Genomic DNA, 11434 nt, shown 5'->3' on the forward strand with positions numbered 1-11434 from the left:
GGAGGGGGTGTACACACACACACACACACACACACACACACACACACACACACACACAGCAGGCAGCTGTAAAGGGAAAAACTTTGGTAATGGGGAGCATGACTCAGAAGGCCTGGCAGAGACTGGGCTGCCGCTGTGAGCTCACTGCTTCTCCTTTTCCCAGCACAGTGCACGCGCCTCCCCCCCCCCAACTTCTCTAGCAATTAATGTCAACTTTGGAGAGGAGGAGCCAGACAGAAGGAGGGAGTCTGGAGAGAGCAGCTGGAAAATGCATCAGAGAGGAGACAGGCACACAGAAGTTTCAGGATTTATTAACAAACAGTGTAAAAAACCAGATGGTCTTGGAGACACTATGCTCCCAGTCCCACCCACTCCCAGAAGATCTGTCCCCTTTGGGAGTTCCCTGTCAGACTCTAACTCTGAGAGTCTCAGTCTCTCTCTCTCTCTCTCTCTCTCTCTCTCTCTCCCCCCCCCCCAGATATCCCTTCCAGACCTCAAATACACGCAACAGGGGCTTTGTAGACCCAGAACCACAAGTTTTTTCAGTGCATACAGACTGGGGCTGGGGGTTGGGGGGGGGGAGAAGTGAACAGGGCGACTTCTAGTGGTCCCAGAAGACCAAGAAGGAATTTGTTCTATTTGAGTTTAGAGTCCCCATTGCATCTGGCAGGTCCACTGTGAGCATGTAAGTCCATCAACCTTGGTGCCTCACTATCAGCCCAGCAGACTAGGTGGACACTGCGGGAGGGGATGTAAAGTGCACGGCACACAGTAGGTGTTCTTTAGGTGCTGGTTCTCTGCCCATCTACCCAATGGGCATAGTCTCCAATCACAGGTCTTTGCTGAATTCCCTAACCAGCATATAGCCCATGCAGCCCCAGCCTCCCTCTGCCTGGTAGCCACAGGCCTCCAATAACCCTGACACACCCCAAGCGGCCACAGCCACTGGGACCACGAGCCGGGCCCGAGGCTCCCCCACACTCCCAGACCATGCTCGGGCTCGGGCCTCAGCAAAGGCCAGCAGCCTCCTGCCCACGCCCCTGCGACGGTGCCATCGAGAGACAGAGAGGCGGGTAACTCGGGCTCCGTCCCCCAAGTTGGCACCAGGGGCCAGAGCCAGGACTCCACACACATCGCCGGATCCCCGGACAGCCACCCAGGGACCCCCCAGCCCGCCTGGTGGAGGCAGAGAGCCCCATCGAACTCGCAGACCCAGCTTCACAGCCGCTACAGCCAGAAACACGGGCAGCAGGAGGGCCAGGGCGAAGGAGGCCAGGATGAAGCGCAGTCCACTGCTGGCTGCAGCCAGGAGGAGAAGGGCTGGAGGACGTGTCAGAGCGTGAAGGGCCACACGGTTTTCCGTGTCTTTTACACCAGCCTGTGGGTGGGGGTAAGGGCTCAGTCATTGGAACTCCTGAGGAAGGATTCCCGAGTGAGTAGAGAAGCCTGCTGATAGGGTAGTAGTCTGGCCCATTGGGTGTGAAGGACTGAGTGAATGCAGTCTGCCTGAACGAAAAGAATGAATAGGGCCTGGGGCCAATGAGTCCGGATGGCATTCTAGGGTAAAGCACCAAAGAAGACTGAACAAGATAGGCAAAGCGAAGACATGGGCTCTTCGCTGGAGGGTCTGGGGTGAGTGTGTGAGAGAGAGAGAGATCACCCCTCATTTTGGGGCTGGTAAGTGGAACTGAATGAAGATCAGGAGACCAGAATATTCAGCCTCTACACCCTTACAACTAACTGCTTTTTAAAAAATGGCAGCTGAGATGTAAGTAGGATGAAAGCACTAGAGAAAAGAGACCAATTAAAACTGCTGAGGCTGGTACGGCCCCCTCCCCCTTTTGTAGGTTCCCGGGAGGTCAGGCAGGTGGGCGGGGCTAGTGGAACCCACTTTGAGCGTCCCTAAGTAGCTGCGCATGCTCACTGGTGCCCCTGCCGGCCTCTCACCTTCAGCATCTCCAGCACCAGGGGCTTCTCATCTTCCCTCATTTCCCGCACTGACAGGTGGTTGGGGGCCATGGTAGCCCCCAGGCCGCCCCCCAAGGAGGGAGCTGGCGTTGTACACCTGCTGAAAACAAGTAGGTTGGTGTTAGGTGGGCACCTGAGTCCTAAAAGCCCTGGGAGGAACGGGCTGCAGCATTTCCCAGATCACCAAGGATGCTGGCGCATCGTCAAAGAGGACAGTCATAGTCGCAGGCCAGGTGCCTCCATACCTAATGGGGCTCCTTAAAAATCTTCCCAAATCGTCCCCCACTCCAGGGAAGGCATTCAGCGATCTGTCTTAAACTCAACCTCTCCCCATACTCTAGCAGCCAGTCTCCTGAAGTGGTCCCACCCCGCATGGCAGGAATAGGGCCCAGCAGGCACCTCCACGGGGCTGCTCGAATCCCTTGACAGTAACGGGGGGAACGGAGTCGGGGGCGCCGGGGGGGGGTGGTCATCGCCGGACGTGACGTCTACGCTCCCGACTGGAGGCGGGACCAGCGCCTTAGCAACTGTTGCCAAGCTTTCCCCACTATGGGGCAGGGGTTGGGAGTAATGGAACTGCGAGGACGAGGGAAGAGCTGTGACCTGCTGGAGGCCAGTGGGAAAACCATGGAGAAAGGGGGATGGGAGCGTGGAACAGAGAGAGGGTTCCTTACCCGGCCTGCCTGGGAGGACTAGCACAGCTCCTTTCTTGCTGGTTCTTCGTTGCTAAGCGACCTGAGCATCAGGAAGAGGAGGCGTTGCTTGTGAACCTAATCTCATTGGCGCTTGGGTCTTTGCGGGAAGGGATGGGGGCAGCAATGAGCATCCCCATCCTCAGGGACCTTTTTCTCGACCCGTGTGGTACCTGGGGTATCGTTTGGATAAATAATATCCCTCTACCTACCTTTCAGGTGAGGTAAAGGTCAGGGTGGTTTATAGGAAAGAAGTGGAGAATCCAGAATTTGACCCCTGACCCACCTTACTATAGTAAGTGTAGTTGCACACGAACATATACAAAGGACAGGAAAGGACCAGAGAAATAGCTCAGGAAATAAGAGAGCTTGCCAAACAGAAACCCACACGGCTGACTCCCACTAAGTATTCTCTCTGACCTCCACAAGTGTACCCCACCACCACCACCACCACAGTAAAGTCTTAACAGTTTAAAGAATGGGGGTGTTGGGCCCCACCCCAGAGAAGCATTTTGCCTTCCAACTACAAAGCAAGTACTCTCAGAGCCAAGAAGCAAAAACGAACGAAGACTTTCAGGCCTGAGGCAGAAGCTATATTTATGACTATCCCCTTCCCCATGAAAACAAAACCAAGAGGAGATTCTGGGTCTTTATTAGCAAGTCCAGCCAGCAGCCCCCTTGACTCTGGGGCTGACCCCAGCCCAGCTGAGGAGAACAGTTAATTGCGGGGGAAGAGGGTTTGTGACAGAGCTGCTACTGGGTCTCTTCAAAACGTGTGTACCAACTGGACTGCAGGCAGAGTCTGCACTATCTGGATGGAGGGCAAGTTCTGGGGAGGCATGACCCCTGGTCCAGTCACTGCGGGGACCACTTGTACCATCTGGGATGGGGGAGCTACAGGCACCCCCACAGGGGCAGAGACCGGGCCAGGTGCTGGTGGGGCCAGGAGTTGCAGCGTTGTGGTACCTCCTGCAACGCTGCTACTTTCTAGAAGGTCAGCAGCTGGGGCGCTACGAAAAATAAGGAGTTTCTGTCCTGATGGGTCAGTGGCAGCTGGCTCGGTCAGTCCAGGCGAAAGCGTTTCCACCTCCTGCACACAGAGCCTAGTCTGTTCCCCATCCGCTCCACTCAGCACCAGCACACTCTGCAGCCCCTCATCTGTCTGCAATGTCTCAAACAGGACATCCTGAACCATACCAGCGCTGGCCTCACTGTCTCCCACTTCCCCAGGTCCAGAGCTGGTCAGCAACTCTTCAGCTGCCCCACTCTGAACCACCAGCAGGTTTGGAGCCTCGGTAGCCACAGCTCCTCCACTAGAATTGGAGACTTGTCCTGTCAGGGGCTGGAGCTGGACTGTAGTCACCTCCTGTGCTGGTTGTAGCTGGACTGTGGTCACTTCCTGTGCAGGCTGTAGTTGGACCGTGGCCACTTCCTGTGCTGGCTGAAGCTGAACCCCACTCACTTCCTGTGGTCCTGTCTCCCCACTCCCTACATTCTGTAGAACAATGAGGCTCTGCCCGCCCCCGCTAGTCCCAGCATTGCCTCCTCCTTGCACCCCTAGACCACCTGGGCCGGGAAACCACACTACCCCTGTCCCCTGTCCAGCTTTCCCAACAGCCCGAGGGCCTGGCCTTGCAGCACCATTGCCCATACCTCCAGCACTGGCAGGAGGCAGCAGAATGAGTTTAGGGGGTGGAGGCGGTGGTGGTGGGGTAGGGGGCTGGACACTGCTAGGAATCAGCTGGAGGCCCTGGGCAGTCTGTACCAGGAGAAATGTCTGTGAACTGGGGGCAACTGGGCCTGGGGGTGTAGCCTGAGCTGTGCCCCCAGCTACTTCGAGTGAAAGTATGGCCTGTAGGTTAGGGAGAACATGAACATCTTGAGCGGCCAGTGGAGTTGGAGCTGCAGCCAATGGGGTAGGGGGCTGCGATGCTACAGCAGGGCCAGTGGTCCCCGAAGTTGTAGTGGCTGGGGTGTGCGTCCTCAGATGCCGCTGCAGGTAGGCGGCCATGACAAAGCCTCGGCCACAAATGGGGCAGGCAAAAGGGCGCTCCGCAGAATGAGTTCGCTGGTGCAGCAGCAGGTTGGAGGAGTGTGTGAAGGTCTTGGGGCAGAGCGGGCAACGGAAGGGTCGCTCGCCCGTGTGCACACGTTGGTGCTGCCGCAAGTTGGAGGTCTGTGCGAAGCTCTTGCCACACACGCTACACGAGTGGGGCCGCTCGCCAGTGTGCACGTGCCGGTGGCGCCGCAGGCACGAAGTGTTACGGAAGGCTTTGCCACACTCAGTGCAGGCATAGGGCCGCTCACCAGAATGAAGTCGCAGATGGTACTGGTAGTGGGACGACCACTTGAAGGTGAGGCCACACTGGCCACAGGTGAAGGCTCGCAGGCCCGTGTGCACACGCTGGTGGATAGCCAGCAGGGAGGAGCGCTTGAAGGCTTTGCCGCACTCCCCGCATTGGTAGGGCCGCTCACCTGTGTGGTCCCGCAGGTGGTAGCGCAGCCCGGAAGAACCCTTGAAGGCCTTGCCACACTCTGCACATTTGTAGGGCCGCTCTGCAGAAACTGGGGCAGGTGGAGGAGGAGGTGGAGCAGGAGTGGCTGGGGCTACAGGTTCCTGGGGACAGGTGACTTCTGCAACTTCAGCCTGAGGTGGTGGGCGTCCAGCTGCCGCCTCCTCCACGTGGCACTGCTGGTGAGCCAACAGGCTGGCCAGTTGTGGGAAGGCACCATCACAGCTACCACAGCGAAAGGCCTGTCCACTGGCCGCACCATGGCTGTGCTGGTGACGGGACAGGCCTGCCACTGTCTGGAAGGATTTCCCGCAAGGAAGGCAAGCAAAATTAGAAGGGCCAGTAGTGGCAGGTGGGGGCTGCAGAGCAGAGTCAGCCTGGGGCAGCTCGGCAGGCACATCCTGGGGCTGGGTGGCCACAGTGGGACCTGGGCATGGTTGGTGCTCCAAGAGGAGCTCCTCGCTACTGAAGCCCTGCTCGCAACCATCGCAGCGGTATACCAGCTCCACTGTAGTCTCAGCAGCAGCCAAAAAGAATTCGGGCACCACAGGTGGGGGCTGGGGTGGTGGGGCTGGAGGCTCAGGTGGGCTGCGGGGCTGCAAGTAGGCATCAGAGACCAGAACCTTGGTGCCAGCTCTGCTGGTCTCCCCTGTGGGGGTGGGGTCTGGGGCAGGGGCGGGGGCGGGGCTGGGGGCAGGGCTGTGGGTGCGATGGTGTAGCAGCAGGTTGGAGGAGTGTGTGAAGGTCTTGGGACAAAGTGGACAACGAAAGGGGCGCTCGCCCGTGTGTACCCGCTGATGCTGGCGAAGGTTGGTACTCTGAGTAAAGCTCTTCCCACAAATGCTGCAGCTGTAAGGGCGTTCTCCCGTGTGCACATGCCGGTGGCGCCTTAAGCTGGATGAGTTCTTGAAGGCCTTGGGGCAGTCAGGACACGGGTAGGGCCGCTCACCAGTATGCTGTCTCAAGTGGTATTGGTAATGGGATGACCACTTGAAGGCCAGACCACAGAGGCCACAGGTGAAGGCCCGCAGGCCTGTGTGCACACTGCGGTGAATCTGCAGCAAGGAGGAGCGCTTGAAGGCTTTGGGGCAGTCAGGGCACTGATAGGGCCGCTCACCCGTATGGCCCCGCTGGTGGTAGAGAAGGGCTGAGGAACCCTTGAAGGCTTTGGGGCAGTCCGGACATTTATAGGGCCGTTCACCTGTGTGAGTGCGCTGATGATGCAGGAGCCGAGATGACCACCTGAAGGACTTGCCACATTCCCCGCACTCATACTGAGCAGCAGGGGTGGGTGCTGGGGTAGTGGAATCTGGCTTTTCCCCAGTTCCCTCCATGGTGGAAGCTGGCACCATGTCCATGTGGGAGCCGGCCATCACACCTGGTGGAAGGATTCTGATCAGAATAAGCAAGCACTGGGCCTCACCACCACCCACACTGGCTCTTCAAGGGACGGGATAGCCTCCCTATGTCGCCCACGCTGGAGGCACTCTTCTTTAAGGTTAGGATTTGCAACAGCCTAGGCTTAACACTATCATAGACTCGAGGGAAGAGTAATGGAGTACCTGGAGGGGAAACTTCTCAGCAAAGGAGCTCCTCTAGGAAGTAGGAAGCAAACACATCCAAGAAGGGGTGGTCTCTTGAGAGAGTCCTGCTTTTAGGAGGACAATGGCTCCCTCTGTCATCAGTCCCTTGGAAGAAGCCTCTGGCTTTGTTTCCTGCCTGTTTTGAAGAGTTACCTCCTACCTCTCCACCTCAACACTTGTCGTCCCCCCCCCCCCCCACCTCACCCTAAACAATTTCACTCTAAGCAAAGCCACCGAGGAGTGATCAGAGCCTTAGGCATCCCATTCCACCATCCACTCTCAGGTCCCCCAAACCCCTAGTGATGATGATGTGGTTTGTCCTGGAGTTATCTGTATTTTGATGCTAATTCTACTGTCCCAAGGACAGCTGCCTAGTCCCGTACTCAGGAATCAGGTGACTTCACCAGAACCTTCTCCCCATTGAATTTGTAAAATACAGGTGAGGGGCAGGTACAGGATAGAAGGAGGCCTGTCATTGGAGGAGAAGGAAGGATGGGCGGGAGAGAAGTTTGAAAGAAGAGGAGGAGACTGGAACGGAAAGGAGGAGACAGGAGGAAAGGGAGAGAAAGCTGTAGCAGGAGAATATGGCGGGTGATGTTAAGATTCCATGCTGTACCTTTACAGGTTGTTACAAATGTTCTTAACAGATGGATGGTACTGGGCTTTGTATGTTTAGGTGGGCAATTATATCTTACCAATTGAATCTAAGGTTATTGTGTTGTGTGTTCTTTTGTGTGATGGTTTGAGTGTAGGAAAGTGTGCGGTGGCTGTTCTGGACCGCCGCTGAGTTGGGATGTGTTTCGGACACGATACCTAGCAGATATCTTGGGGCACTGCAGTGTGACCTAGCAGGATAAAAGACAACCCATACTTTTTTTATTTTTTATATTTTTACAACAACATGATGACATCCTGTTCCCAGAGGATCTGCAACCTCCTTCCATCATGCCATCGCTACCAGAGTTACCAGCCTTGTACACACTCTCCCTGGTACATCCTGCCCATGCATACATTCAGGCCTACAACTCAGAACACAGCCCATGCTTCTCACCTCACACAGCACTTTCTCTGAGCCCCATGCTCCCTCATATTTCTTCCCCAACTGAAATCCTCTTGTTCCCTGTTCCTACCCAGTGACCTTGTCACTGACCATGCCGATGACTGGAAAAAGAAAAGCGATCTGAACAATGTTTTCATGCTCCAATCCAGGCACCAATGGTTCCCAACTGAGCCAACTGTCTTCCCACTCAGGAGACCCCTTGTGATGTCTGGAGACACTGGCTGTTGCTTGTCAAGTGCAGGGACAGCGGTGCTTCTTAACACCCTACAGTGCATATAATGAATCCCTACAAAGATCCGGTCCAAAAGAGTAGCAGTTGAAAAACCACGAAGACCCGGCCCCAAGCTGCCTTCTGCTATGGCCTCTGACCTCCCATGGCCTCTGACCTCCCATGGCATCCTCTAGCAGTTTGCTTCTCTCCAGGCCCACTCCCAGCAGCAAACAAAGAAACAAGACCCCTTGTTTCACTTCTCTCCGGTCTTTTATAGGTCAGGAGGCTTAACCTGCCCTTCCCTCTGGAACCAGTGCAGGTACCTGTAGTCCCCACGTACCCCAGCTCCTTGCTGCTGAGTCTTTCCTTTAAGCATATCTCCTAGCTGCAGATGGCTGACACTCTTTTCTGTGACCACATTAGCCTTTGGGCTGGATCCTTCTAAACCTGGAGGTGGAGAATTAGAGCTCAGTCAAGAACTGCTGTCTTTCTATCTGCCCCCTCTCTGGAAGCCCTCGCTCTCTCCTAGGATTCCACAATCTATTAAAAACTCCACAAGTGTGGCTCTACCCAAGCCTCTCCTTTGCTCCACAGGCTTGGTAGACAAGATACCTCACACTTAACCACAATCTAACTCCATGTCTTTTTCCCCTCTACGGTCTCCTATTACAAAGGTTGGGCAAGACATGTAGCTCTGTTGGTGGAGTGCCTATCCAACACACAGAGCCCTGGGTTTGAACTACAGCACTGCATAAACCAGGTGTGGTGAGAGAAGAGGCTAAGAAAGGAGGAGGATGAGTTTGAGGCAAACCAGTATAACAGCCACACCTATGTGGGAACAGAAGACAAACTCTCTCTCAGGAGCCTACGGACTGTTCATAACTGGTAGTCTTCTCCCATCTTGCTGGCTTTCCGTGCCTCTGGCCTTTCAACTGGGCAGAGAAAGCTAACCCCACTTCAGAGCTTCTGCCTAGTGCCCCTTCCCTCTACCATCCACAATTCACTGTCACCTCCAAGTTAGCCACGAACTCACCCCAGAAATACTTCCTCAGACCAGCCTACTTAAATCCCTTCAGCACTCCCTGCTCTCTCCCCGTGCTTCGATTTGCTCCCTTCTCACTGGGGCTCCTCACCGAAGTACAAGGATTTCTTTCTCTTTGTCTTGAGGCCCAGTTTCTCTGCATAGCCCTGGCTGTCCCAGAACTCACTACAGAGACCAGGCTGGCCTCGAACTCAGCTATCTGCCTTTGCTTCCTGAGCGCCGGGCTCAAAGGCGTGCATCACCACCACCCTAGCCAGGATTTCTCAACCTCATCAGCACAGAGATTTGGAAATGGGTCATTCTTTGTCAGAGGGGCTGTCTAACACACTGCTGTATGTTTAGCAGGATTCCTGACCTCAACGGAATGGATGCCATTAGTAACCAAACTAGTGCCAGTTTGACCCTTCCCTAGTAAATCCGGTAAGTCAGTACTGCAGTGGCAGTACCAGAGATGGCCCCATCAGGACATATAGCTCTCTCACTGCTTGTTTTATTGTTAATGTTCACATCATCCGAACAGGGAACATCTGCCTCATTCACTGTTACATCCCTGCACCTACCAAAACATCAGCCGAGTGCATGCTCAGTAAATACAGCCTGAGAGAACATAGACTAGCCATCCCCTCTTGACAGGTTACAAAGGACTTCTGCTTTTAAAGCGCTAGTGTTCCTTTTGAAATGTGGATGACAAATGAGCTTCAGAAACTGCCTATGCTTCTGAGGCCACATCTTTTTTTTTTTTTTTTTTTTTTTTGGGTTCTTTTTTTTCGGAGCTGGGGACCGAACCCAGGGCCTTGCGCTTCCTAGGCAAGCGCTCTACCACTGAGCTAAATCCCCAACCCCGAGGCCACATCTTTTAACACAAGAGGCCCAAAGGAACAGGGACCCATCTTAGCAGTGAGAATCCCCTTTAAAAGGCTGGGTTTTGGGGCTGGGGATTTAGCTCAGTGGTAGAGCGCTTACCTAGGAAGCGCAAGGCCCTGGGTTCGGTCCCCAGCTCCGAAAAAAAGAACCAAAAAAAAAAAAAAGGCTGGGTTTTGAGAGGAAGCTGTTAGAGTTTGGGATATAGTCAGTTATTAAGAGTTAATGACTGGCATGCACGAAGCTCTGGGTTCTATTCACATGACACCATGAAACCTGCGTGGTGGCACAGGCAGGCCTGTAATCCCAGCATGTAGATGAAGGCAAGTGGATCATATACTCAAGGTCACTCTCAGCTATATAGTTGAGTCTGAGGGCATCCTGAGCTACATGAGATTATATCTGGGGGCCGGGGGGGGGGGGCTATCTTTGTTCAGATATTCTAGGGACCAGAAGAATTATGAAACTTTTCGTTCAATGTTTGGGAAGCTATCATCCGCTCTTAAGGAAATAATCCCCCTTTTAAGAGAAAGAGAAGGGAGAAAACGGCAAGGAAGCTTTGCAAAAATGCAGCTAAACACACTGCCCTTACCCTTTAAGAGGGCGGAGCCTACCTAACAGATAAATATCGGAGGCAAAATAGCGACCTTCCCTTTAAGGTACCCCTTCCGGTTTCCCGCTCGCCGTTTTCCAAACGACTCCGCCCTCCGGCCCTTCCCCCTCCGCGCCCTCCGGTCTCTCACCTGTGGCCCCGGTCGGGGAGGGGGGATCAAAGAGAACCCCAGGGCCTTCCCGCGGGGGCTGACGGGAAGCGGGGCCCGGCACTGCGCTGGGGGACCCGCGGCCCGGGAGGGGGCGGGGGCGCGCTCCCTCCCCACGGCCCCCGGCGCGAGGCACTCAACCTTTATCGGCGGCCTCTCGCGCACACAAACCCCGCCGCCACCGTCGTGCGTCATGACGCAACGCGCCCGGCCCCACCCACTGCTGGGGTGCGCCAGCTGCAGAGTCCTGGGGGGTCCAAGCCTCAGGTGTATGGTATGTGCTCATACTCCGTTCCCTCGTGCTGAAAAGGAATTCTTCAGACGCGGGAAACTGAGGCACATAACCTTCCTGCGTGGCCTGGGTCTTGGGGAGGGGCGTGTCTGAGCTGCCCCTTCAAGCCTGCTTTTCTTCCCCCGCCTGCTGGCATCTGCTTGCTTTCTCAGCCTGTGCTGAGACTTTGGGATAGATTATTTTTGTTATTTAAAAAAAATTTTTTTTGAGGCAATAGTCTCATGTAGGGAGCACAGTATGCAGCTCGGGCTGGCTTTGAATTCATAATCCCCATGCCTTCACCTCTCCAAAGCTGGGATTGCAGGCCTGCACCTGCATTCTCACTTGTGATAGTTTTGGCTTTGGTTGGTTGGTTGGCTGGTTGGTTGGTTGGTTTCGTGTGTTGTAGTGACATCAGCTGCCGCTCCGGCCTCTGCCCACTAGTTACTGGTGCAACTGCCTATGCACACAG

The 11434-nt window shown here is 55.1% G+C and overlaps 2 protein-coding genes across 23 annotated transcripts; both read right to left on the reverse strand.

Annotated features, from left to right (window-relative positions):
- Positions 1-295: 295 nt before the first annotated feature.
- Positions 296-2700, reverse strand: Nat14 (N-acetyltransferase 14). Of its 7 annotated transcripts, none has more exons than XM_087568144.1 (3): positions 2643-2700; positions 1948-2065; positions 296-1378 (listed from the first exon to the last, which is right to left on the reverse strand). In XM_087568144.1, the coding sequence occupies exons 2-3, from the start codon at positions 2017-2019 to the stop codon at positions 830-832; spliced, it is 621 nt and encodes a 206-aa protein (XP_087424270.1). In that variant the 5' UTR covers positions 2020-2065; positions 2643-2700; the 3' UTR covers positions 296-829. The 7 variants fall into 7 exon arrangements, with proteins under 7 accessions (XP_087424270.1, XP_087424265.1, XP_087424247.1 ...); XM_087568139.1 differs by having other exon boundaries at positions 1948-2068; XM_087568121.1 differs by lacking the exon at positions 2643-2700 and adding an exon at positions 2368-2425.
- Positions 2701-3295: 595 nt separating this feature from the next.
- Positions 3296-10863, reverse strand: Zfp628 (zinc finger protein 628). 16 transcript variants are annotated; one of them, XM_087609062.1, is made up of 6 exons: positions 10674-10858; positions 8368-8474; positions 6736-6821; positions 6375-6551; positions 5965-6228; positions 3296-5769 (listed from the first exon to the last, which is right to left on the reverse strand). In XM_087609062.1, the coding sequence occupies exons 4-6, from the start codon at positions 6444-6446 to the stop codon at positions 3427-3429; spliced, it is 2679 nt and encodes an 892-aa protein (XP_087465188.1). In that variant the 5' UTR covers positions 6447-6551; positions 6736-6821; positions 8368-8474; positions 10674-10858; the 3' UTR covers positions 3296-3426. The 16 variants fall into 16 exon arrangements, with proteins under 16 accessions (XP_087465188.1, XP_087464031.1, XP_087463676.1 ...); XM_087607905.1 differs by lacking the exon at positions 6736-6821; XM_087607550.1 differs by having other exon boundaries at positions 3296-6228.
- Between the last annotated feature and the right edge of the window lie 571 nt (positions 10864-11434).

This window comes from Rattus norvegicus, chromosome 1 (assembly GCF_021556685.1).
Source record: "Rattus norvegicus strain SHRSP/BbbUtx chromosome 1, alternate assembly SHRSP_T2T, whole genome shotgun sequence".
Taxonomy (NCBI): Eukaryota; Metazoa; Chordata; class Mammalia; order Rodentia; family Muridae; genus Rattus; species Rattus norvegicus.

Coding starts and splice junctions, on each gene's coding strand:
- Nat14 (XM_087568144.1), bottom strand. CDS start 2,019: ATGGCCCCCAACCACCTGTCAGTGCGGGAAATGAGGGAAGATGAGAAG. Junction 1,379..1,947: donor TGGTGCTGGAGATGCTGAAG/GTGAGAGGCCGG, acceptor CCCCACCCACAG/GCTGGTGTAAAAGACACGGA.
- Zfp628 (XM_087604945.1), bottom strand. CDS start 6,546: ATGGCCGGCTCCCACATGGACATGGTGCCAGCTTCCACCATGGAGGGA.